Here is a 27,970-nt window from a genome sequence, read left to right on the forward strand (position 1 = left end):
GTTAACAGTCCTAGGATGGATCTGACTCTTGCTGAGCTTCAGGAAATGGCATCTCGCCAGCAGCAGCAGATTGAGGCACAGCAACAAATGCTAGCTACCAAGGTAATGTCTTGTTCTCAAAGACCTAATAAGTCACCATTGTTAAAGTATGTGTAAAGCTCTTACAGCCCCAGGCGTTCCCAAATTCATTTGGCTTACTGCCCTTCTTTCCGGAAAATTACTAGTCAGTGCTCCTCCCCCCAAATCTACCTTCTTAAAACAAAACAAAACAAAACAAAACAGAAAGATGCAGTGACCAGTTGACATTCTTTTACTTATCTGTATTTTGTTCCAGTGGTATTGCCTACTTTGGGAACCTGTGGACTAACTAACCTCCTTCTATAAAGGAGTTGATATTATCAGATCCACAGTCATCTGCCATGTGATTTTTCTGCTCTGTTTGCATTTTGAAGGAATCCTTGTGTCATCCTTGTTCAAGATCTTACTAATCCCTGATTTTGATCACAATTTAACCATCTTATAGTGGGTTTCAGTAACATAGGAAAGTCATAAAGAGCCCTTCACCTTGCTACTAGGATCTGCCTTGAGTTACAGCTGGAAATGTTATAGAATACATTTCTAACCTCAGTATCCTTATTTTGAAATAATTTTCATATTATATATGTTTAGGTATATTGATCTGAGAAATTTACCTTTGACTATAGTCAGTGTGACTTTGTTATTCAGTTTTAGTTAAAATATTTAATATAATAAAAATAAAAATTTAAATTGCACAGCTTCAGTTTTTCTAAAGATGTTATTTCTTTGGTTCTTTTCAGTTACCATTTAATTGAGTATATGCTATATAAGATTCTTTTAGGAGAGATTTACATTATTTCCTATTTCATTTAATACTCATTAGAGTAATAAGTAGTTATGATTAATCATCCCTACTTAATAGATGAAGAAAAAAAATTGTCCAAGGTCTCATAGGTAATACACGGCAGAACTGGGTTTGGATCTGAGTTTGTACCCACATCCTATTCATCTAACTATTCTGCCTCCCAGCTCCATATGAACTCCTTTTTTCTTTTCGTGTGTGTGTGGGGGGAGGGGGGTAAGGGGATGGAATCCCCATGCCTTCTACTTCCAGGCCGCTACACCCCAGACCTATTTTATTTCTTATTTGGAAACATGGTCTCGCTGAGTTGTTGAGGCTGACTTCAAACCTGCAATGCTCCAGTCTCAGCCTTTCAAGTACGGGGATTACAAGTGTGCTCCACCATGCCTGGCAAGCTCCTTCTTAAGATTGTAGGAGCCCTTTATAAAAACTAATTGAAGATCACTTCTTGTTTGCTGTATAAGAACCACTGGTTAAAAATAATATTTGTAGAGACTCTAGGGTTGCTTTAGGTGTGTCTGTCTTGCCCACATTTGCAGTGTGATTGTGATGCAGCATGTAGGAAATGTGTTGAGAGCAGGACAGTGTTACAGGTGCCCTGGACTCTGCTTTCTAGGGGTTGTGGTTAGGTTATTTTGAAGTTAGTGGCATTCCTATTTAAAACGATACACCTCATAATTGTTTTGTTTTTTCATCTTTAGGAACAGCGCTTAAAATTTTTGAAACAACAAGATCAGCGTCAACAGCAACAAGCTGCTGAACAGGAGAAGCTTAAGAGGCTGAAGGAAATAGCAGAAAATCAGGAAGCTAAACTAAAAAAAGTGAGAGCACTTAAAGGTCATGTGGAACAGAAGAGGCTAAGCAATGGGAAACTTGGTAAGATGTTCCCAATGGATTTGCATTAATACCAAAGGCCACACATTAAGCTGTTTTGCAGTAAGAAATAAAATTGGTGTAGGAGGTTTATATAAGATTATAGTAAGTAAGAATATGTCTTTGTAAATGATCTTAAAAAAGATTTTTTTGAAAAAGCATAATTCAGTATAGTATTGACATGTTACTTTCAAATGAATTCAGTATTAAATGTTCTAGACAAGGTTTTAAAATTACCTCTGGAAATGTAGTATTATTTTTTCTATAACTCTTGACTAAGAATGTCAAGAAGCTTAGGAATTTTATGTAATAACTCCATTTATTATATTTTAATTAAAACGTTAGTGATCCAATAGCTCCACCTACTGTTATAAAACTGAGAATACAATTTCTTTTGAAAGTTCATCATTTCCAAAATTTGAAGTTTAATGTTTAGTAACATTTGTTATATAAATAATGCAGAGTCTACAAATGATTGCGTTGAGAAAGAGCACAGACACTTAGAGATGTCTGTTGATTTTATTTGCTCTTTAAAGAAATAAATTGGTTAGAGGATATTCTGAAAGATGTCTCTAATTTTCATTAGAAAATTATTGTAAAGGCTGTTTGTGCGGGAAGTAGTCTTTTCTTACTTTGTTTTCAATTGTGGTTGCTGTTCTCGCTTTCTAGTGGAAGAAATTGAGCAGATGAACAGTTTGTTCCAGCAGAAGCAGAGGGAGCTGGTTCTAGCTGTGTCAAAAGTAGAAGAGCTTACGAGGCAGCTAGAGATGCTCAAGAACGGCAGGATTGAAGGCCACCACGACAGCCAGTCAGCGGTGGCCGAGCTCGACCGTCTCTACAAGGAACTGCAGGTACACTTAGCCGCTGCAAGATGCACTGCAAGACAGTTGGGCTTGGCGCCACACACTTACAAGCCCAGCACGTGGGAGGCTGAGACAGGAGGATTGTAGGTTTAAAGCCAGCCGTAGCAACTTAATGAGGTCCTGTTTACAAATAAGAAATAAAATCAGACTGAGGGTGTAGCTCAGAGGTAGAATGCCCTTGCATGTGCTGCATGCACTGTGTGTGTGTGTGTGTGTGTGTGTGTGTATATAAGAACTCCAAAACAGAGTTGTCTGGAGAAATGGCAGGAAGTGCTAGATTTCAGCTGCTTTTCCTTAAGATGGGGGAGGAGAGGCAACCTAACTCCCAAGAATCCAGAATAAACTTTATGCTACCTCAGACAGGAAACTTGAGGAGTAACCACAGTCAGTGGTCTAGCATAAATGTCACTTAATTTTAAAACAGGGGATGGGAAGTGTGGAGAGACTTTATATTTTTAGAAATTATATAATAGTTAACCATGTGATTACCTGTTGGAGGAATTTTTCTTCCTACTCCTTGGCTGTCTTTATTTTTCCTCTGTATTCAGTTAAGAAACAAATTGAATCAAGAACAGAGTGCCAAGTTGCAGCAACAGAGGGAGTGTTTGAATAAGCGCAATTCAGAAGTGGCAGTCATGGATAAGCGTGTTAATGAGCTGAGGGACCGGCTGTGGAAGAAGAAGGCGGCGCTACAGCAAAAAGAAAATCTCCCGGTGAGTGGACCGTTTGGGCATGGGCTGAGGGAGGAGGAGGGAAACAGACGAGGAACCCAGTGAGGTCAGATTTTTCAAGAGTAACGTCTTCAGAATCATTTTGTGGTGTGTCATCAGGAAAGAGATGTGGTACTCTTGGATCCTTAAAAGGTATCCCACTACTCTTTTACCTTTTATGTTACTACCTGTGTTTCTCTGCTTCCTTGCTAATATTTGTCATAAAGTGTGGGTGAGAGTTCACTGTAAACAGTTTTTGGTTTGTAATATTTTTTGTGGACTCTATGGCTAGACTGTGGTAAAAACTAGGAAAATTTCCCTGCTTTTTCTGAGTTTGATCATCCAATATAATACTACTACTGAAGAATTTGTGCTTTTTTTTTTCTTAAGGTTTCATCTGATGGAAATCTTCCTCAGCAAGCGGTGTCAGCCCCAAGCCGTGTGGCTGCAGTAGGCCCCTACATCCAATCTTCTACTATGCCACGGATGCCCTCAAGACCGGAGCTCCTTGTGAAGCCCGCCTTGCCAGATGGCTCATCTGTCATACAGTCTTCAGAGGGGCCAGTGAAAATCCATACACTGCCCAACATGCGATCTGCAACCACATCACAGACTAAAGGTAAAAACGAATCGTTCCAGGTTCTGCCGCAGTTCATATATTCACAGTTCATGTCTTTGTTCATGTTTAAGTCTTTTCCTAATGCAATGGTAAGGGGTATGTGTGTGTGTGTGTCTCCTAAGCAGTAAGATTCAGGAAATAAAATCTAAAAAATTATTTTAAAAAGTTTCTTCTTGTTACTAAGAAAAAAATTTTAATAATACCATGTATATAGAGCCAGGCATGGTGGTGCATGTTTGTAATCCCAGCATTTGGGAGGCTGAAACAGGAGGATCTGGGTTCACAAACAACCTCAGCTACTTAGTGAGGCCCTTTGCAACTCAGTGAGACCCTATTTCAAACTAAAGAATTAAAAAATAGGTCTGGGAGTGTAGCTCAGAGGTCGAATGCCTCTAGCATTAGTACTGGGTTCTACCCTAGTACCTAAAAGAAAAAAAAAAGTATATAAATGTTGGTGTCATCATTATAGAATGTGAGGTTGTGAATTTATTTTATTAATGAATAGTGTTAAAGATTCATATGTGCTTATACATGAGGAGAGAATTTGCCTGTTGATAGTCTTTAGAAGGTAAACATATTGGGAGAATAAAAGCAAAAGTAACAATACTCCTTGCATTAGTAATCTTTGTGTAGTCCTCAGATACATGGGGAGGTACAATCCCGAGTTTGTAATGAAAGGAGAAAATAAACAGAGTTGTAGGAAGAGTAAGATAAACACATTCGACTTTATTATTCAGCCTTCCAGAAGGAAAAAGTAATAGCCAAGTGTTGTCTCTTTGCTCTAACCATAATTACGTGCCAAGAGTAGCTAATTTAAAAATATTTGCTATTCACCATAATTACTGCTATGAAGCAACCATGTCATGTAGTTTGAATCTTATTGCAGAAAGATTTACATTTGCTTCTGTAAGAAGGGACAAAGCCCATGGCGTGTGAAATTTAAGTATCACCGGGCGTGGTGGCGCACGCTTATAATCCCCTTGCTTGGGAGGCGGAGACAGGAGTATGGCGCAGGTTCGAAGCCAGTCGCACTGGCTTAAGAGACCCTGTTTCCAAATAAAAATATAAAAATATAAAAATAGGTCTGGGAGTGTAGCCCATAGGTAGAAGGGTTTCTAGGAACCCCAGTACCACCAAAAAAAAAAAAAAAGGAAAAAGAAAAAGAAATTTAAATATCAATGTAGAAAAACCCTGAATTTACTGATTTATCATGGGTTAAAATTCATATTTTTGCTTTTATGTCGTGCATGAATTACTTAAGAAATTGTTTATAAGGTATATCTTAGATGCTTAGATTTGTTGGATTGGAAATAGTTGTCTAGGTAATGGTGATGTTTTCTTACACAGTGAAAAGAAATGGGTATTCACTGGTTCAAGATTATTTGCTATGAATAATTTTATTTGCTTGAGTAAGATGGGAATATCTTAAATTAGAAACAAAGTCTAATGTAGTATTTTCTTTTTTTTTTTTTATCCCCCTAGTACTGAGGCTGGAACCCAAAGGCATTCTGCCTTTGAGCTACATCCCCAGACCTATTTTTTATTCTTTATTTTGAAACAGGGTCTCACTGAGTCACAAAGGGCCTCACTAAGTAGCTGAGGCTGTCCGTGAACTGCAGTCCTCCTGTCTCAGCCTCCCAAATGCTGGGATTACAAGTATGTGCTACCACGCCCAGCTAATGCAGTACTTTCTGAACAAACTCACAGGGATGTTGTAAGCCTGGAATTTAAAACTGTTTTTAGCCGGGCATGGTTGCGAACGCTTGTAATCCCCACACTTGGGAGGCGGAGACAGGAGGATTTCTCAGGTTCCAAGCCAGCCACACTGGCTTAAGAGACCCTGTTTCCAAAAAAAAAAAAAAAAAAAAAAAAAGTATAAGAAATAGGTCTGCGTGTGTAGCCCGGAGGTAGAAGGGTTTCCAGGAACCCCAGTACCACCAAAAAACAAAATAAAACAAAACCTTTTTAGGGATTAAAGTCTGAACAGTAATGTGAATGTTGAAAGTGTCTTTCAAATGCTGAGTTATTTGTAGCTGCTTTTCTGCACTCTAGGCTCTAAAGTTCATCCAGCTGGCCCGGATTGGACCCCTTCAAATGCAGACCTCTTCTTAAGCCAAGGCTCTTCGGTACCTCAGAATGCTGGGAATGTCCTGGACCAAGGTGAGATTTGTTTGTGTTACTCTTGAACGTTATGTTTTAGTCATCTAAACGGTTCTGTATATTCTTTTCTAGATCATTTTCTATGTTATAGAACTAGGGACAATTAATAGTACTTAATAAACTTTCAGAATACCACCACCATTTAGCCGAGAAACTGGAATACTGTTATTGTAGTATTTGGATTATTCTTTTATCAATTTGCCTTAAAAATAAGAAAGCAAAGCCAGGCGTGGTGGCACATGCCTATCATTCCAGCACTTGGGAGGCTGAGACAGGAGGATTGCAAGTTCTAGGCCAGTCCCAGCAACTTAGCAAGACCTGTTTCAAAATAAAAAGCATTAGAAGTATATTTCATAGTCAAAACAGCCCTGGATTCAATCTTCAGGACCAGAAAAAAGTAGGAAAATACTTTGAAAATAGTTTGAATATCAGTGGGTTTTTTTGTTTTTCCTTTTTCTGTCCTCAGTTGATGATGGGGAGATTCCACTGAGGGAGAAAGAGAAGAAAGTACGTCCCTTTTCTATGTTTGACACAGTGGACCAGTGTGCTGCTCCATCCTCCTTTGGCACGCTGAGGAAAAACCAAAGCAGTGAGGATATCTTGCGGGATGCTCAGGTACTTAGGAACGTTCTGGCTTTTAAAATGTGATGGTAATTCTGTAATACATTACTTGCTTCTGGGTCATATTTTGTGTCTGTACAAAAAAAGGTATAAGTGCATTAAAGAGCACCATATTCATGTTGCTCAAGTATTTCATGTCTTCAAAATTTGGAGCTGAGGCTATGTCAAATTATTGGTTGGTGAATCTTTTATAACCCCTTTAGGATTTTAACCTTGGATAGCAGGTATTTGGCAAATGCTGTGAGTTATGTGTTGTTTAACCATGGATTGCATGAAGTTCTGATGGACAAGAATGGTTTTTACCCATCGGTGCCTTCTGTGAATATGAAAGTTGGCAGTTAAAAGCTTTTAGGAGGGCATTTAGGAATAGGAATAGGAAACAAGGGGCAGTCATATGAAAACAACTGTATTGCATTGCTGAAGTGTCCCATATGAGATCAAATTCAGAGATTTAAAACTTTTTTTTTTTGGCAGTACTGGAGATGGAACCCAGGGGCATTCTACATCTGAGCTATATCCCCAGTCCTATTTTTTAGTCCTTTTTATGTTTGAAACAGGGTCTTGTTGAGTTGCTAAGGGCATCACTAAGTAGTAGCTGAGGCTGTCCCCGAACTGTGATCCTCATCTCTGCCTCCCGAATGCTGAGATTACGAGTGTGTGCCACCATACCTGTCTGATTTAAAACTTTTATTATTTAAAAATGTAGAATTGAGCAAGGTGTGGTGGCACACGCTTATAATCCCAGCATTCGAGAGGCTCAGACAGGAGGATCCCAGTTCACGGACAGCCTCAGCTACTAAGTGAGGTTCTTCTCAACTCAGTGAGACCCTGTTTCAAAAAATAGAAAATAAAAATAGGGCTGGAGTGTAGCTTGAAGGTAGAATGCCCCTGGGTTCCATCCCTAGTACCGCAAAAAAAAAAAAAAAAAAAAAGTAGAGTTAATATTTTTATATGTATACTTTGTGAAAGTAGGTTATCTAGAAGGCCCTGTATACCCTGTTATACAGTATTTTACCTGGCTTTGTGTGTTTGTGTGTTACAGGCTGCAAATAAAAATGTGATTAAAGTACCACCTCCTGTTCCTACAAAACCCAAACAGATTAATTTGCCTTATTTTGGACAATCCAATCAATTACCTTCTGATGTTAAATCAGATGGAAATCCTCAGCAAATGTCAATGGCTATTTCATCCATGGGAAATAAATCCAAACCAGCTGGGCAGCAGCCAAGGGTGTTACTGTCTCCCGGTGTACCTTCAGTTGGTCAAGACCAAACCCTTTCTCCAGGATCAAAGCAAGAAAGTCCACCTGCTGCTGCAGTTCGGCCCTTTACTCCCCAGCCTTCCAAAGACACCCTTCTTCCAGCCTTCAGGAAACCCCAGACTGTGGCAGCAAGCTCAATATATTCCATGTATACACAGCATCAGGCTCCGGGAAAAAACTTCCAGCAGGCCGTGCAGAGTGCCTTGACCAAGACGCATCCCAGAGGCCCACACTTTGCAAGTGGTAAGGATCTCGGTCTCATTTTCACCCTCATAGCTGTTGTGTTTATGTCCTGTAGCAGAACCGCCTGCTAACAGCTGGCCTCTATTTTGACTGATGCCATTGTTCTGAGTCTTCATTGTGATTCTTGCTGTTAATTGGGAGTATAACAGAGTGCCTGCTATGTGTCAGCTACTGTATGTAGCAGATGTTGGAGATGATAGGTGAGCAGAATGCTGTCTCAGTTCTGAAGGAGCTCGCAGGTGAGTGGGAAACATGCACACAGAAGGCTTTGTCTTTACTGTGGCTTTGACTAGATGTTATTGGTGCACTGAGGGTGAGACAAATATCCTGTCTACATGGTTTGGTGGGGTTTTTTTGGGGGGAGGAGGAGTACTAGGGATTGAACCTGGGGCATTCTGTCTATGAGCTACACCTCTAGCTTTACTTTATTATTTTGAAACAGGGTCTCACTAAGTTGTGGAGGGTCTCAGTAAGTTGCTGAGTCTGGCTGTGAACCTGTGATCTTCCTGTCTCAGCCTCCCAAGTACTGAGATACAGGTGTATGCTACCACACCAGCTTGTCTGTATGTTTTTAAAAAAGCAATACTCTGCTGTAAATTGTTTTCATGAGGACAAAACCATTCATTAAATATAAAAATAATAAGAGTTGAGAGTGTAGATCAGTGGTAGAGTACTTGCCAACATGCACAAGGCCTTGGGTTCCATCTCCAGCACCAAAAAAGAAAATAAACATATAAATAAATGTTTGTATTTTACATATATAATCTGAACATTTGTTGAGCTCTTTTTTTGTTGTTGTTGAGCTCTTTCTAAATCATTAGATAGAATACAAGGTAAAAATAAAATTGACCATGTTTTAATTGATTGAAAATGACTTTCAAGTCTTGACCTAAGCATGTAATTGTGGCCTAAGATGTCACAACAGAAATTAGACAGCAAAGACTCAAAATATATGCTCTTATTCTTTTTTTTTTTTTTTTTTTTTTTTTTTCGGTACTGGGGATGGAACCCAGGGGCATTTTACCTTTAAGCCGCACCCTCAGCCCTATTTTTATTATTATTATTATTATTGTTATTTATTTTGTGTGGGGAACCATTAAGGTCTTCCCCTTATCTTTACTAAAAGTATACTTCTGACTGTCCTTCCGTCCAGAGTCAACAAGGTTTGGAGTCATGGAGGTTTCAAAGTAATTAAGACTATCTCAGAACTAATGAGGCTATTGTTCTGTCTGAGATTTGAATTTAATTCCTAGAGTTATATTATTTCATCCTCACTCCTCTCTTTGGAACCCGTACTTTTGCCGGCTGGCTCCGGCACTGACCTTGAGCCAGAGTCGGTCAGGGGGCCCGCAAGAGCCTAAGCCCCCCATGAAGTATGAATAGCATCTCCTTCTTAAAAAATTTTTTTGATTATTTGGATCAATATGTGTAATTGGAATTTTTATGTATAAACATTATAACTAAGACAGGTGTGTGATGGCTTGTGAGAGACTCAGTCAGCAAATAATTTTTTCCAAGGACAAAGTCTGGGCCAAAAGATTAAGTTCAAACTGACCTTAGTTTGAGCCAACATGTAAGATTAGGTTCAAGCTAGCCGGGTGTGAGCCAACATGTAAGATTAGGTTCAAGCTAGCCGGGTGTGGTGGCGCACACTTGTAATCTCCGCGCTTGGGAGGCTGAGACAGGAGGATCGCACGGGTTCGAAGCCAGCCTCAGCTACTTAGTGAGGCTTTCAGCATCTTAGTGAGACCCTGTTTCCAAATAAAAACATATTAACAAAAAAGGTCTGGGAGTATAGCCCGGAGATAGAAAGCCTCTGGGTTCCACCCCCAGTACCACCAAAAAGATTAGGTTCAAGCTGACCTTGTGATATAAGACAAAGCTTACTTTCTATGATTCATTAAAGTCTGGCACCCTGCCCTGAGAATCTTTCTCTCTCTGAACTTTCCTGCTCACGTGAATATATATATATATTTTTTCCCTCTGTGCTGCATGAAAAAAGGTATAAAGATTGCTGTAAGTTCTGAATAAACAGAGAAGTTTGAATCTGATTCTCGTGTGGCAGATCTTCTCTCACGACCTCGGTTCTTCTATCACCAGCACACGAACCCCGACTCTTGCTAGTGCTGGACCCCGGCAGTTTTGAAACAGGGTCTCACTAAGTTGCATGCAGAAGGCCTCACTAAGTAGCTGAGGCTGTCCGCAAACTGCGATCCTCCTGTCTCAGCCTCCCAAATGCTGGGATCACAAGCGTAATCCACCATAGCTGGCTTTCAGTTTTTAGATCTTTTGTAAAGAGTACTAATATAATTTGGGAATTATCTATTTTTTATAATCAGAATGTTAAAGGAGAATATCTTTGGTAAAGACAAGTGATTCTTAATTTTATTAGCCAAATGTGATTTCTCACATTGATTCACTTCTGAACAGTATGAAAAATGGAATAGTACATGGGTAGATTTGGTTTGGGTTACTGATTTTCAGGGATTCTAACTTTCACATTTTGATGTTTTATATTTGAATGTCACGATGACTGATTTCCCATAATGGTAGCATTTTCTTACTGATCTGTAAAATAATGGTACATGTTACAATTAATGTTTGTTTGTTTGTTTGGTTGGTTGGGGTTTTTTTTAGTGGTACCTGGGAGTGGAACCCAAGGGGCTTTTCTACCTCTGGGCTATACTCCCAGACCTATTTTTATATTCTATTTAGAAACAGGGTTTCACTAAGTAGCTGAGGCTGGCTTCGAACCTGTGCAATCCTCCTGTCTCAGCTTCCTAAGCGCTGGGATTACAAGTGTGTGCCACTACACCCAGCTTATTAATGGAGATTTTTATTCTGTAATAAGTTTATATACAAAGATGAAACCCTTGCTTGTTGTTTTGTTATTTTAAGAAATTAGTCGTGCTTGAAGGATATAATGTAGTAACTATGATATTAACAGAGGCTTTATTTATCATTAGCTCTTTGGCACTTGCAAGTTTCATTTAATAGTAACCAGGGTATGTTTTTTCTTTTTCCAATTAGTATATGGCAAGCCTGTGATTACTACTGTTCAAAACCCACAGCAGCACCCAGAGAACATTTACTCCAGTAGCCAGGGCAAACCTGGCAGTCCAGAACCTGAGACAGAGCCTGTTTCTTCAGTTCAAGAGAACCATGAGAATGAAAGAATTCCTCGACCACTCAGTCCAACCAAATTACTGCCTTTCTTATCTAATCCTTACCGGAATCAGAGTGATGCTGACTTAGAAGCCCTAAGAAAGAAACTGTCGAATGCACCCAGGCCACTCAAGAAGCGCAGCTCTATTACAGAGCCTGAGGGTCCTAATGGGCCAAATATCCAGAAACTTTTGTATCAGAGGACCACCATAGCTGCCATGGAGACCATCTCTGCCCCATCATACCCATCCAAGTCGTCCACCTTGGTGACTGCCAGTTCAGAAGGCCCCGCAGAGATCCCAAATCCATATTTACATGTGGAGCCAGAGAAGGAGGTGGTCTCTCTGGTTCCTGAGCCATTGTCCCCAGAGAATGTGGGGAGTGCCAGTACAGAGAACAGTGATATGCCATCTCCTTCTCCTGGTCTTGACCATGTGCCTGAAGGAGTTCCAGACAACAGTCCAAATCTCCAGAGTAATGTAGAGGAACCAAACTTGGAGGCTCCCCATCTGCTCGAAGTGTATCTGGAGGAGTACCCCCCATACCCACCTCCACCCTACCCGTCTGGAGAGCCTGAAGGTCCTGGAGAAGACTCTGTGAGCATGCGCCCACCTGAGGTCACTGGGCAGTTCTCTCTGCCTCCGGTGAGTAGGGACTCATCTCCATGTGGGAGACATTTTACTTGTGCTCTTCTGGTGGCCGTACTCTTCTTTTCTAGTTTACCTTTTATTTTACAATCCCTTAGTATAGAATATCTTAGAAGTGCTATTAAAATGCAATATATTGGGGCCGGGATGTAGCTCAGTGGCAAAGCGCCTGCTTTGCAGGTGTGGCACTCTGGGTTTGATCCCCGGTTCCAAAAAAGACCAAAAAAAAAAAAAAAAAAACCCTTTAAAAAATACAATATATTTAGTATAAAGGGTTTTTTTTTCTATTTCAGAAAAAAACATTTCTTTGTGAAGGAAACAGTTTTTATTATCTCTACAAAGGCCATATTTGCTGTTTCTCTTTTAGTCAGTATCTGTGTTAGCAAAGTAATACTGGGTAGACAAGACTACATTTGAACTTGATCACTAGCTTGGTTCTGTGAAATCTGGCAGACAGTATAATTTTGTTCATTGATGGGGTCACTCTTTTTCAAACTTTTCTAGCAGTGAAATTTACTTTTAATGAAAAGATAGGTGAAGTTTCAAACTTAATGCAGGATTGGAAAGGCTGGATGAAGTGGGGGCATGGATAGAATGGATACTCCTTTCTCTTTTCAGTGTTGTTTGAGAATCTGGCAAACACCTGGATCCCTGGGCTTCTTTATATTCTCACATCAAGTTACTCTAAACCTCTGTACTTCCAAATGTTAAGCTTCTGTTTGGGAGTTTTATCTTGCCAATTTGAAGTGGTTGAGAGAAACAATTACAGAATGTCTAAACTGTAGTACTTTCATAGTTTAATCGGAAGTCATTTCATTCCCATACACGTAGGAAAAATAGAAAGTTGACGTGACTTTAAAATGTGGTTAAAAGCAAAGTGAAGCCGGGCGTGTTGGCGCACGCTTTTAATCCCCATGCTTGGGAGGCTGAGACAGGAGGATCGCACAGGTTTGAGGCCAGCCTCAGGTACTGAGTGAGGCTCTCAGCAACTTAGTGAGATCCTGATTCCAAATAAAGTATAAAATAGACTGGGAGTATAGTATAGCCTGGAGATAGAAAAAGCCCTAGGTTTCATCCCCAGTACCACCCCCCACCCCCCAAAAAAAGGGCAAAGTAGCTTTTTTCTTCTTCTTCTGTTTTTTTTTTTTTTTCCTTTTTTTCTTCAGAACTGAGGATTGAACCCAGGGGTATTCTCCCTCCAAGCTACACCCCCAGACCTATTTTTTATTCTTTATTTTGAAATAGGGTCTCACTAAGTTGAAGGGGGTCTCAGTATGTAGCTGAGGCCCACTGCAAGCCTGTGATCCTTCTGTCTTAGCCTTCCAAGTACTGAGATTACAAGTGTGCACCACCAAGCCCAGCTTTTTTTTCTTTTTCAGTACTGTGAATTGAAACCAGGGTATTGTACCTCCGGGATATACCTCAGCCCTTTTTGTTTTGCAACAGGACTTCACTAAGTTGCTGAGGCAGGCCTTGAATCTGCAACCTCTTGTCTCTGTCTCAGCCTTCTGGTACTGGGATTACTAGTATGAACTAGCTGGCGAAATAGCATTTTAACCAGGTGTAGTGGTGCATACTTGTAATCCCAGTACTTAGGAGGCTGAGATAGGATCTTAGGCTTGAGGACAGGCTCAGCAAGTAGGAAGATGCTCATCAACCTAGGGAGACCCTGTTTCAAAATAAAGCTAAGAGGGCTGGGGGTTTAGCTCAGAAGTATAATGCTCTGGGCTCAATCCCTAGCACCAAAAAAGAAAAAAGAAAGAACGAAAGAAGGAAACAAAGGAAGAAAGAAAAGCATTTTAAAACAATTTTTAAAATGTATTTTATATTTTTGACCACTGATTATGTCTTTTAGCTATAATATTATTCAAAGATAACGATTATCCAAAGTTATATTACTATTTACTGGTTATAATAAACATTTGCTCAGCCAGGCATGGTGGCGCACGCTTGTAATCCCAGTACTTGGGAGACTAAGACAGAATGATCCAGGGTCGTGGCCAGCCTTGGTACTTAGTGAGTCCCTTTGCAACTCAGTAAGACCCTGTTTCAGAATAAAACGCTGGGCGTGGTGGCACACTCTTGTAATCCCAACATTCCGGAGGCTGAGACCAGAGGATCGCAGTTTGCTGACAGCCATAGCTACTTAGTGAGGCCCTCTGCAACATAGTGAGACCCTGTTTCAAATAAATAATAAAATATAGTGCTGAGGGTGGTGTAGCTTGAAGGGAGAATGCCCCTGGGGGTTCCATCCCTAGTACCGCAAAAAAAAAAAAAAAAATTACATTAGGTTATAACTGGGCGTGGTGGCGCATGCTTGTAATCCCAGCGCTTGGGAGGCTGAGACAGGGATCACATAGGTTCAAAGCCAGCCTCAGCAACTTAGTGAGACCTATTTCCAAATAAAGTATAAAAAATAGGTCTGGGAGTATACCCCGGAGGTAGAAAGGCCCCTGGTTTCCACCCCCAGTACCACCAGAAAAAAAGAAAGAGAGAGAGAAAGAAGAGAAAAGAAAGAAAGAAGGAAGGAAAGAAAGAAAGAAAGAACAAAAGAGAGAAAGAAAGGAAAGGGCTGGGGTGTAGATCAGAGGTAGAATGCCCCTGGATTCCATCCTTAGTACTGTAAAACAATCAAACACCATTTTCTTAAAAGTTTTATGTAGTAAACATTAGAAACTAGAAAAATTTAAGTCTTTTTTTTTTTTTTTTTAATGGGTTTGGGGATGACCCAGAGGCATTTATCCACTGAGCTACACCCCTTGCTCTATTTTTGTATTCTTTATTTTCAAGCAGTGTCTTACTAAGTTGCAGAGTGTTCATTAAGTAGCTGAGGCTGGCCACAAACCTGTGATCCTTCAGTCTTAGCCCCCAAGTCCTGGGATTACAAGCGTGTGTAGTCACGCCCGGCTAGTTTAAGACTTTTAAACAACTCTATGCATCCTAAATTTAAGACTCAGTTCTTTTCATTTGAGTTTTGAAGGTGAAAAATGCACATTTAAACCATATTGGCCCAAATTTAAAAATATAGTTGTCATTTTCCCTCCTTTTTTGTTGCTGTGTCAAAATAATTCACACTTTGGAGAAAAAAAGCAAGCCAGGGTTTGCAAAAGGATCATACTTTATTTTGAAGATTCTCTACTTTCTTTTTGGTGGTACTGGGAATTGAACCCAGTAGTATTCCACCTCCAAGTTATACCCCTAGCCCTTTTTGTTTTTTTATTTATCTATTGTTTTTGAAACGGTCTCACTAGGTTGCTGAAAGTCTTGCTACTTTGCTGAGGCTGTCCTTGAACCTGCAGTCCTTCTGTCTCAGCCTTCCAAGTACTAGGATTACAGGCATTAGCCACCAAGCCAGGCTTACTATTTTCTTCTCAGGAAAGTGACTCACCTTTGCTTCCTGGTTTAAATGAAATAGATGCCATATCTTGTATACACTTTAAAAGTGGTTAGCCAGGCTTTGGGGCACACACTTAAAATACCAGTACTTGGAAGGCTGAGACAGGAAGATCGCAGGTTTGAGGACAGCCTCAGCAAGTAGTGAGACTCATTAACCTAGGGAGACCCTGTTTCAAAATAAAATAAAATAGGGCTGAGAGCGTAGGTTGGAGGTAGAATATGCCTGAGTTCTACCTCCAGTGCTACAAAAAAAGTAGGTGGCTAATCGCTTGTACTATGTAACTTATGAAGATTAATAACACAGTCATAGAGACACTTCCTTTTTTAAAGAACATTTTATTTTTTATTATTAATTTTTTTTTTTTTTTTTGGTGGTACTGGGGGTGGAACCCAGAGGCTTTCTACCTCTGGGCTATACTCCCAGACCTATTTTATATATATTTTTTTGGAAACAGGGTCTCACTAAGTTGCTGAGAGCCTCACTAAGTAGCTGAGGCTGGCTTTAAACCTGCATGATCCTCCTGTCTCAGCCTCCCAAGCGCGGGGATTACAAGCATGCACCATCATGCCCGGCTTTATTATTAATTTTTTAGTGGTACTTGTGATGGAACCCAGGGGCATTCTCCTTCCAAGCTATACCCCCCGCCCTATTTTTCACTTTTTATTTTGAAACAGGGGCTCACTAAGTTGCGAAGGGCCTCACTAAATACCTGAGGCTGCCCGTGAACTGCGATCCTCCTGTCTCAACCTCCCAATTGCTGGGATTAAAGAACTACATTTTAGCTATTTTGTATTTGTGAGACACACTTTTTGCCACTTAATTTTTTTAAACTCAGTGCACTGTTTTCTGCATCTGAGATAAAATGAGAGAAATTACTATAATACTATGCCATATGTGTAATACACACATACATGCACACGCACACATACATACACACCACACCTTAGGAATCATTTCCACTTTTTTGGGTGGAATTAAGAAACTGATTTTATAGAATATTAGATCTGGATTTTAAAGATGCTTTGTATTGGGTCTGGGGATAGAACCCAGGGGCATTTGACCTCCGAGCTCCACCTCCTGCCCTATTTTTTATTATTTATTTTGAAACAGGGTCTCACTAAGTAGCTGAGGTTGTCCATGAACTGTGATCCTCCGGTCTCAGAATACTGGAATTAGAAGCACCACGCCTGGCTGCTTTTGTTTTTTAAGCCTGACTTATTAAAACATTTTATGACTGATGAGATTGAACCCATGGGGATTCTATCTCCAAGTTACACCTCTGGCAGTATTTTATTTACTTATTTATGTGGTGCTATGGATGAAACCCAGGGGCATTCTACCTCCAAGCTACACTCTCAGCCCCAATTTTTTTTTTTTTTAATTGAAACAGAGTCTCTGAGTTGCAAAAGGCATTACTAAGTGGCTGAGGCTGTCCTCGAACCGTGATCCTCCTGTCTCAGCCTCCCAAATGCTGGGATTACAAGCATGCACCACCATGTCCAGCTTATTTATTATTTTGACACAGGGTCTCACCGAGTTTTGGAGGGCCTCACTAAGTAGCAGAAGCTGGCCGCAAACCTGTGATCCTCCTGTCTCAGCCTCTCAGGTAGTGGGATTACAAGTGTGGGCTTCCATGCCTGGCCTGGTGGGAATTTTCTAATAATAATTACTAATAACCTTTGTTATTTAGCTTAATTATATGCTTTTGCCGAGGCATTGTGGTTTGGAATGGTTAAGAGGAAGGGCTCAGAGAATCCCTATTACCTGGATTTGAGCCTTAGCTCCCCTGCTGGCTGGCTGCGGGCTTCGGTTTTCTTTTTGTGTGGCATGGAGATAACCAAGTTTTTGTGAGGAGTAGATGAGTCATCATTTGTATATGCTAGCTAATATAATTCTGAGCTGTGCCGTTGCCCAGTCTAAGAGTATGGGGCTTCCTATAGGTTAGATAGGTAACTCAGAGACCCCTTTTAGCTTTTTGCTTATTTCCAAATGCACTTTCACTAGGTTTTATGACGCTCCAGTGCCTCCTACTTTGCTACATGGGTGTTCTCTTTGTGAAAAAGTATCAAGCTGCATATTTTGATTTATATACTTTCTCAAATAATGCTATACTTGAATAAAATCTGCTAAATGTATCTTTTTAAAGTTCCTTTCACTAACTCTGCTGAGCTCTTCCTCCCCTTTTGTTGTAGTTGGTCTCTTGTTTAATTTTTTTTTATGCACTGCATTTACTATTTTGCAGGGCAAAAGGACAAACTTGCGTAAAACTGGCTCAGAGAGGATTGCTCATGGGATGAGAGTGAAGTTCAACCCTCTTGCTTTACTCCTGGATTCATCTTTGGAGGGAGAGTTTGACCTTGTACAGAGAATTATTTATGAGGTATGGCTATAATTAGTACTTTCTTAAATATGACTTTACATTTTGTTTTAAACCTCAAGTAGAAAGGCACTGTAGGAAAATTGTACTTTTAAGTTTTCTTTTTGGGGACTGTATTTAGGAGAGGAACTTTTGAGCGTGCTCTAAAATAGGCTATGCTATTTTGATTATAAGTGTGATTATAAAATTTTGATAATGTAGAAGTGCAATTTTCACTTAGAGTCCTCTAGAGTACTTTTCTTTCTTGGGGAGATCATTATCCTTCTTTAAAAAATTACATATGTATGGATTTGTATTGTGCAGTATTAAATTACAGATGTGGTTCTTCTCAGAAGCCTACGACTTAAAATATTTTTAGTTGATTTTTTTTTTTTTTACTTTCCTTTTCATAGCAAGTTTAACTTCTGCTTAGAAAATAATTTGTGGTGGGAAGTAGGCAGGATGAATAAACAAAAACAACTATAAGGATATAATTTCTGTTGCTTCAATTTAAAAAAAAAAGCCTTTTTATAGTGAGGGCCTATTTAATGTGGCTCTGCTGTCTTATTTCTAGAATTGTTCTTGATACAGTTTTCTTGGTCCCTGTAGGTTGTAATTACTTTAAAAATGCCCCGAAGCCTGTTCTTTTCTCTTGACCCAGTGGCGGTTCGGGTGACAAGGCACTGGAGTGATACTTGCTCCTCTTCCTGATGTTACAGGTTGATGACCCCAGCCTGCCCAATGATGAAGGCATCACAGCCCTTCACAATGCCGTGTGTGCAGGGCATACAGAAATCGTTAAGTTCCTGGTGCAGTTTGGTGTAAATGTGAATGCTGCTGATAGTGATGGATGGTAAGATGTTCCTTAAACTCCAGCTGCACTTCAGTTGTGGGTGTTTTTATATAAGCAGTGTTGTGGGGTAGTATGTATCTTCAAGCTGCTTGTAATCAATCTGGAGAATGTGCTCTTTTAGAGGAATTAACAGGTCTTCACCAGCAGTCATCTCATTCCAATTCTGGAAGTAGATGGACTTTTTAAAAAGTTTAATTAAATAATAAAGTTTAATTAAAAATTAAATTTAAAGATAATTAAATAATGCCAAGTGGCATTATTTAATAATTTAATAATGGTGGCACATGCTAGTAATCCCAGCATTTGGGAGATGGAGACTGGAGTTTCGCAGACAGCCTCAACTAGTGAGGCCCTCTGCAACTTAGTAAGACCCTGTTTCGAAATAAATAACAAAATAAATAGGGAAGGGGGTGTAGCTCAGAGGTCTAATGCCCCTGGGTTTCATCCTTAGACCCAACAAAAAATAATAATAGTAATGAAGATAAATACGGAGAAGTGGTATGTAGTTAAATTAGCATGCTTAAACAAATTTGAGAAGTGCTGATTTAAGCAAGATCTTCCCAACCCTCTGAAACCTCTGAGGCTTTAAGAAGGAAGTATAATTTTGTGAAATTTCAATCAGTTTTTCACAGAACAATTTGTGGAACTAGTGTGCGCATAAAATATGGGAAATATAGGATATATATTGTTTGTAGGATAATGTAGGAAATGTTACTCTACATCAGATAAAAGGTCCTAATAAGGTATTGTTACCCCCTAATAACTGTAGTACAATAGATAGTAAATTGTATAATTTGTTTTTTAAAAAGAAGAAAAGAATTTTTAATATATATTTTTATTATTTTTTGTAATAATATATCACTTTGGAATACAAGACTTGAGAGGATATACAAGCATATATCATCCAATAAGCCCTCATCCAATCCTCATCCCATTCCCTTCCCCTCTTTCCATCCCATACTTAATTGGTGATTATCTTTGATATATTTGTTTATGCACCTCATGAGTTTTAAAGAGATCCCATCCTCTCCCATCCCCTCCCCTCTGATTGGTCACCTTAATTGCTTCTCAAAAGGGCCTTTTCTACGACTCCACCTCCTCCTGTTACCCCTTTCCTCCTAGTTCTTGCTAATTAGGGGAAGCATCTAGATTTTATTTTCTGTGCTGTTTCTCTGTGCATGCTACATTGCAAGTTCCAATCCCAAGAAGAAAAATTTAAATCATAAGAGTAGTTCACCTTTACTTGTAAGGGACACATTCCAAGACTCCTAATGGCTGCCTAGAATTGAGGATAGTTCTGAACTTTGTATATATTAGTTTTTCCTATACATAGATGCCTATGACAAAGTTTAATTTATATTGGGCACAGTGAGAGATTAACAACAAATGAGAGATTAATAACAAAATTGAATAGCTATAACAATATACTATAATACGTTTGCCAGCATCTCTATTTCTGTGCCTTGAGGCCATTATTAAGTAAGATGAGAGTTACTTGAACGCAAGCTCTGTGGTGTGGTGACAGATGATCCTGTCATTGAGCAGGCAGCTAAGTGACTGACAGGCAGGTAGCATATACAGGGTGGACACACCACACAAAGGGGGGATTCGCATCTCAAGCAGCGCAGATTAGCCAGTGCAAGATTTTATCCTACTGCTCAGAAACAGGCACAAATTAAAATTTAAGTATTATTTCTTTTTGGAATTTTCTATTTAATATTTTTGGGCTGCAGGTAATCTTGGGTAACTGAAATCATGAAAAGTAAAACTGGATAAGGAGGAACCACTATACATTCTTTTTGTGGATGGATAAAAAAAACTTGTGGATGAATACAAAAACTTCTACAAAAACTTATAAAAGATTTTAAAAAGTTATATTTACTGAAGTATTTTAATTTTCTAGACTGGTTTTCCTTTAATATAAGAAGTTATATACATCAATTCTCATATATACATATATAAATATACAGAGAATATATGTACAAATTTGAATTAGCTTCATATCATTCTACTGACTATATACTCATTTAGAGTGACTGTTTTCCTATTGTTAGGTATTAGATTGTTTTACAGGGTGTGTGTGTATGTGGTTGTTATAAACAATACTTGGAAGGTCATTTTGGTGGAATTTTTAAAAATTTATGTTTACAAAAGTAAAACGTAGCTAGGCATGGTTGCATATGCCTGGAATCCCCAAACTTGTGAGGCTGAGACAGAAAGCTTGCAGGTTTGGGGCTAAACTCAGCAACCTAACAAGGACCTCAGTAACGTAGTGAGCCCTGTGTCAAGATAAGAATAAAAATGGTCTGGGGTGTATATCAGAGGTAAAATGTCCCCGGATTCAATCCCCCAGTGACAGACAGACACACGCACGCGTGTGTGCGCACACCCATACACACACACACACAAACTAATGTAAAGAATGTAAGGGAGCCAGAAGCCATCTGTACCTCCACAATCTATAAGTAAACACCATTAATATCTTAATGTTTTTCTCTTCAGGCTCTTTTTGTTGTTTTGGTGTTGGTGCTGTGGATTGACCCCCTGTCCTTGTTAATGCTAAGTGCACACTCTACCTAGCTTTCCCAGCTCTTTTATATGCTTTGAAAAGTGTAAAGATCATATAATAATATATATGTAATATTTTAGCTAAAATTTTGATTTAGCACTGTAGCATAAGGAAACCAAATTCTTACTGCATTGTAATATATCTTCTTCTTTCCTAACACTAGGAGTTTAGATCCTTGTGGATATAATTCTTTTTTTGTTTTTGGTTGGTGGTACTGGTGTTAAAAATAGTGTAGTGAAAAATCTGTGGTAGCCAGTTGTGGTGGCACACACTTGTAATCCCAGTACTTGGAAGGCTGTGACAGGAGTATCACAGGTTTGAGGTTAGTTTCCACAACTTAGTGAGACTCTGGTTCAAACCGAAAAATAAAATAGGGCTGGGGGTGTAGCTCAGGTAGAATGCCCCTGGTTCAGTCACCAGTATCACAAAAATGTGATACCACACACACACACATCTGGAAATACTCACTGAACTGCTGGATTAGGTGATGGGACATACTTTTTTTCCTTATAAAACTCATGTACCCAAGGAAACTAAAATAGAAGAGAGGAAAGCCTAAAGAAACTAAATCTTATCATAGTTCAGAGCCCTATCAACATTTTCAAACTTATTTTTACTAATCATCAGGGTAACTTATAAAACATTTGAGATGCTGGGGAAGATTCTCTTTAATGGCATTGGTAAGTTTTTGCTAAAACACTTAAAATAGGTCAGACTATTATGTTTTATAGTTACTTTCTTAATCTGAATTGAGTTGACAAATAGTTTTTATTAAAATTTGAGTTTTTTAAAGTATTAAAATGGTTATCTTATGTACAAAGTATTAAAATGGTATCTTACGGCCGGGTGTGGTGGCACACGCTTGTAATCCCCGCGCTTGGGAGGCTGAGACAGGAGGATCACGCAGGTTCGAAGCCAGCCTCAGCTACTTAAGTGAGGCTCTCAGCAACTTAGTGAGACCCTGTTTCCAAATAAAATATAAAATAGGTCTGGGAGTACAGCCCGGAGGTAGAAAGCCTCTTGGTTCCACCCCCAGTACCACCAAAAAAAAAAAAAAAAAAAAAAAAAAAAGGTATCTTACGTACAATTCAAAATTGGTGATGATAAAAAAGTGATATTTTAAAGCACATGGTTTGCTTGAAGGCCTTGTGTGTGTGCGTGCGTGCGTGTGTGTGTGTGTGTGTGTGTGTTACTGAGAATTGAACCCAGGAGCAATCTGCCTCTGACTTACACCCCCAGCCCTATTTTTAGTTGGAATCTAGGTCTCATTAAGTTGATGAGGGCCTAAGTTGCTGACGCTGGCCATGAACCTGCAGTCCTTCTGTCTTAGCCTTCCATGTACTGGATTATAAGCATGTGCCACAATTAGCATGTGCTAATGCCTATAGTTTAAAAACTGGTAGGTCCTCTACTTTGGCAGAAATAACAAGGGTAAAGGAATCAAAGAATCATAGGCTGCAGGGTCATAGAGTGAAATTAATTTTATCCTGTTCTTTTCAGATTATTGTACACACTTCATTTCCTTGATTTTTCTTGCCCTTTGTTCATCTCCTAGCTCCAATGTGGTCCATTGTTCTATGATATTTTCCCTTGTGGATATTTTTTTTTTTTTTTTGGTTGGTGGTACTTGGGTTCCTGGAAACCCTTCTACCTCTGGGCTACATTCCCAGACCTATTTTATATTTTTATTTGGAAACAGGGTCTTGTAAGCCGGCTGAGGCTGGGTTTGATCCTCCTGTCTCTGCCTCCTAAGCGCGGGGATTACAAGCGTGCACCACCACGCCCAGCGGATATAATTCTTTGATGGCTTTGGTCATCTTTGTTGGACTGTTTTTTGTTTGTTTGTTTTGTTTTATTGCGGTACTGGGGATGGAACCGAGGGGCATTGTACCTCTGAGCTATACCCCTACCCCAGCCCTGTTTTAGTCTTTTTTTTTTTTTAAATGGTCTCACTGAGTTGCAAAGGGCCTCGCTAAGTAGCTGAGGCTGTCCACAAACGGCAATCCTCTGCTCTACGTCTCCCAAATGCTGGGATTACAAGTGTGCACCACCACGCTCCGCTGTGCTTTTTTTGTTGTTGTTTGTTTTTTTTTTTAACTCTTACCACAGCAGGTGGATTCAGTTAGGAAACACATTGATAGCCCTTGCTGTGTCTTACTTCACAGGACGCCACTACACTGCGCTGCCTCCTGTAACAATGTTCAGGTGTGTAAGTTTTTGGTGGAGTCAGGAGCGGCTGTGTTCGCCATGACCTACAGTGACATGCAGACTGCTGCAGATAAGTGTGAAGAGATGGAGGAAGGTTACACACAGTGCTCTCAGTTTCTCTATGGTATGTAGCCACTGGAATAACTATGTGAATTGCTGCATTCAATTACCCCTCTTGTCTCTTGGGTATAATTCAATACTCTCATTATTTGAAAAAATCTTTTGTGCTGTAGATAGTACTGGGTGCTGAGAATAGGACCGCTTAAATCACAAATAATATAGCTTCTGTGTGCACCCTCGAGACAGCTCCTGTCAAGCACACATCTTCAGCTACAAAAAACAGTGCAGCTTCTGGCCAGTACTATACTATTAAGGGCTTTAGTACTTAGGGAGTGGTGCTGTATCTTGGGAAATGATGGAGGAGAATCCCATTCTTCCAAGATGATCAAGAAAAATACAACATTGATACAAGGATCAAAGTGTCCCAAGTCTAATGCAAATCAAATGTGTCATTAAATAAAATTAAATAAAGGCAACACTTTGAGAGTGTGTGTGCGTTTCTGGGTATTGAGCCCAGGGGTGTTCTACCTCTGAGATATACCCGCAGGCCCTATTTATTTATTTATTTATTTATTTATTTATTTTTGCAGGTCTAGGGATGGAACCCAGGGGCACTTTACCTCCGATCTATACCCACAGCCCTTCCTTTCTTCCTTCCTTCCTTTCTTTCTGTCTTTCTTTCTCTTTTTTTCTTTCTTTTGTGTGGTACTGGGGGTGGAACCCAGGGGCTTTCTACCTCCAGGCTATACTCCCAGACCTATTTTATACTGTATTTGAAAACAGGGTCTCACTAAGTTGCTGAGAGCCTCACTAAGTAGCTGAGGCTGGCTTCGAACCTGTGCTTCGAACCTGTGCATATCCTCCTGATATGTCTTTTTGTTATGATTATAGGCGTGCAGGAGAAAATGGGCATAATGAATAAAGGAGTCATTTACGCACTTTGGGATTATGAGGCTCAGAATGACGATGAGCTGCCCATGAAAGAAGGCGACTGCATGACAATCATCCGCAGGGAAGACGAAGATGAGATTGAATGGTGGTGGGCACGCCTTAATGACAAGGAGGGATATGTTCCTCGCAACTTGCTTGGAGTGAGTTTTTATGTGTGTCAAAGAGGGGCTTTCAAAGCCGCCGTGTGTTGTGGATGTAGTACATACAGCTTTCTTGGCCTTTGCTAATAAGACATGTAATTTTAAATTTTTTGGAGTCTTAGATTTAGACTTAAAGCCATATTTTCTGTGATTCCTGTTATGTCAGAAGCATATTTATGTTTTCCAGAGAAAGTGAGATTAACATGTTTCAGCACTGAGTTGAACTCTTTCTTGATTCAGGTATTCCCTCACGTAGCTGCATGTGTGGGGGTGTGGGTATATGAAACCGAGAGAGAAATGATGGGGATAATTCAGAGAAAGGTAGAGTGCTGGCAAACTGCTGTTGGTCAGGAAGTAGGAGAAGCTTGAGGGAAGGAAGGGCATTGGTGTTATACCAATGTGGCATGGAGGTCACGGCGTTGGTTTGAACATTGCTCCAGACCCTTCTGCAGTACTTGTTATCTGGGTTAGCTGGTGTGGAAGGAAAACAGGAAGGGAGAGGGACGCCTCTCCTCAGACTGTTGTAAGGATCATGCAGGAATCTAGTAGAGAGCTTGGGAGATAGCTGGACAGACGAGCTTCCAGGCCACTGAAAGTGCTGCTTCTGGGGAGTTCTTGAAATGACTCTACTCTGGACCCAGCCGTCCGGATTCTGACTATGGGCCCTCTCCTGACTCTTCTTCCCCATGGCTGCTTGTCTATAAATACAGATGACTTGACATACCTGGACTGCAGCTTTTCTGAGGGCCACATTTATTATGAAATAAACATTACATAACCATGATGTAAATTATAAGGAAAAAGGGAAGTAGAAGAGTTGTTCTCCCCTAAGCACCTGATTTGCTTTTATGATCTTTAGTACCAGGGAAACCACGCTCTTGCGTGCAGCCACTTTGCCTTGTTAGCTGTTGCGAGCATCTTCACATTCTTCATTTCTTAACTGGGAAAGATGATATCGCTTGTTTGAGTTTAATTTTAATTTTCTTTAAACTGACAAATAACTATGTTTGTGATGTGTAACGTGGTCTTTAATATATATACTTAAATATTTAAAAATATATATTGTGGACTGGCTAAATCAAGTTAAGTAACATGCATTATCTCACACAGTTAACTTATTTTGTGGTGAGAATAAAATCTTTTTTTTTTTTTTTTTTTTTTTTTTTTTTTGGTGGTACTGGGGTTCCTGGAAGCCCTTCTACCTCCGGGCTACACTCCCAGACCTATTTTTACATTTTTATTTGGAAACAGGGTCTCCTAAGCCAGCGCGCAGGGCTGACTTCGAACCTGCGCGATCCTCCTGTTTCTGCCTCCCAAGTGCGGGGATTACAAGCGTGCGCCACCACGCCCGGCTAAAATCTTTTTTTAAAAGCAGTTTTCAAGTATACTATATGTTGTTGTTAACTGTAGTCACCGTGTTGTGTTACAGAGCTCTTGAATTTAATTTTCTAGCACGGAGGTCCTGTGTGGTGGTAGAATTTGTTCTCAAGTGAGAAGCAGTTAAGGACTCTTTGGTTGTGTCTTGTGCATGTAGCTTTCAGAAGGTCCTTGACTGGACTCAATTTTAATTTTATTTATAAATTTTAGATATACCTTTGGAAAATTTTTATGATTAGAAGTGTTTTCTACACAATTTTGTTGGTTTCTTTTGATGTTAAAAAAAGTGCATAGGTGTTGAACTTTTAGTCAAAGGCTCATCAGTGAGTCTAGAAAACTATATTGGCTATCTTTGTTCAGATAAAAATATTTCTTATATGACTGATCCACCAGTAAGATTTTTAGTTAGGGCCAAATGTGATTCATTCTTTCTAAGCAGACCTGTTTTTTTTTTTCTCTGTTGTCTTTGGGAGAAGGATTTTTGTTTAGTGTCAGTTGAATTACTAGTTTGACTTGCTCTGGGCTCCTAGACTAGAGCTTGCAGCCTTCACATTCTCTCAGCCCTTGTTTTAGAAAACACAAAACCACAGATTTCTACAACAAAACACTCCACCAAGCCTTCCTTATGTTTAGTCTGTGGCATTTTGTTCTTGATAGTCTTAGATCCTATCAGTGTTGCATTCACTGTGAGTAAAGATAAAGGGACTTTGATTGCTCTTCTTTCTTCCTTAGTAATGGAAGCTCCAGACGCTGGAGTGTGTCCACGTACTGCAAACCATCTTCGGGAGTTTGCCTTCCTGAGACTTATTTTGCAGTTCAGCAGACTGCATATGGAGTTAATGCCAAGAGCTGGCGTGGGTTTTTATGTTTCTGTGGTACTGTCACAGTTGATGGAGCCTTGAGTCTTTTATGGAGTGGCTGATGAGAACATTGCTAAGTGTGAATCTTTGTGGGCTCAGTCAGCGCCGCCTGCTTCACACAGCAGAGTCGTTTTCTTAGTTTGATTTCCTTCCTGTCATATTGTTCACCTCTCCCCAGTGTTTCTTGAAATTTTATGGTACAAATCTGTTTAATATGTGAATATTTCTAAACTCTCTTACAGCTCTACCCAAGAATTAAACCAAGACAAAGGAGCTTGGCCTGAAACTTTACAGAATTTTAGATAATGAAGAATCTCTTTTCTACAGGAAGAAATAATATAGTTGTCTTTGGAAATTTTTTCACAAAACTTATTTTAATCACAACATAACTTAAAAGCAATGAAGACTGTGCTCTAGAAGAAAATGAAGGATTGATGAACTCACAACTGGTGGAGGACACTTAAAATGAAGTGATAGAGTTATAAATAAGCGGACCATGTTGTGCTGGGCAGAGCTGCTCCATGAACACTCAGGAAGATATTCAGTGACAGTCCTGTTTTCTACAAGAAATAGGACCATTGTTGGGCTGTTGAGAAGTCAGCTTCCTGACCAGCTTAGTGGTGTTTTCCGCACTGCTCTGTACCAGTCCTGCCAGAAAGGACCAGCGTCATCATGGCACCATTTCTGATCCCCAGCACCAGCAGGCCTTGGCTTGTGTGGAGGCTCGAAGGTGTTGACACTTGTGTATCATCAGTGAAGAACTGCTAGTTGGTTGTCAGCGAGCAATAACCTTTATTATATGAGTTCTTAGGTTTGAAATATTGAAACTAAGCTACACTACCTAATCTAGATTAGATACAGAATTCTGTTTTTAGGCTGAATTTGAGTCTGTATTTATTGTCTTTTGTACCTGGAAATTAGGGACTTGCTATAGTTTTACCTATAATATTTGTCAAGAAAATAGCCGACTTTAAAAACAGTTGTAATAATATTAAATTTTTTGACTCTAACCTGTTTACTGCTTTTTATTTTTGATGTCATAAACACCCTCCCTTTTTTTTCTTCTCACTTGGGGATAGATTGAACCCAAGGCCTGGCACATGCTAGGCAAGTGCTCTACCACTGAGTTAACACCTGAGCCCTTTTTATTTATGTT

The 27,970-nt window shown here is 39.7% G+C and overlaps 1 protein-coding gene across 1 annotated transcript; it reads left to right on the top strand.

Moving 5' to 3' along the window:
- On the top strand, window positions 1-27,098 carry TP53BP2 (tumor protein p53 binding protein 2; the record flags this gene model as incomplete). Its single annotated transcript, XM_080699576.1, has 14 exons — window positions 1-102; window positions 1,582-1,756; window positions 2,423-2,604; window positions 3,165-3,329; window positions 3,717-3,945; window positions 5,998-6,105; window positions 6,572-6,720; window positions 7,769-8,231; window positions 11,262-12,040; window positions 17,683-17,820; window positions 18,516-18,649; window positions 23,384-23,550; window positions 24,378-24,577; window positions 27,057-27,098. The coding sequence occupies exons 1-14, from the start codon at window positions 16-18 to the stop codon at window positions 27,096-27,098; spliced, it is 3,018 nt and encodes a 1,005-aa protein (XP_080555702.1). The 5' UTR covers window positions 1-15.
- Window positions 27,099-27,970: the final 872 nt, after the last annotated feature.

Source organism: Muscardinus avellanarius (genome assembly GCF_963383645.1).
Source record: "Muscardinus avellanarius genome assembly, chromosome: 7".
Classification (NCBI taxonomy): Eukaryota; Metazoa; Chordata; class Mammalia; order Rodentia; family Gliridae; genus Muscardinus; species Muscardinus avellanarius.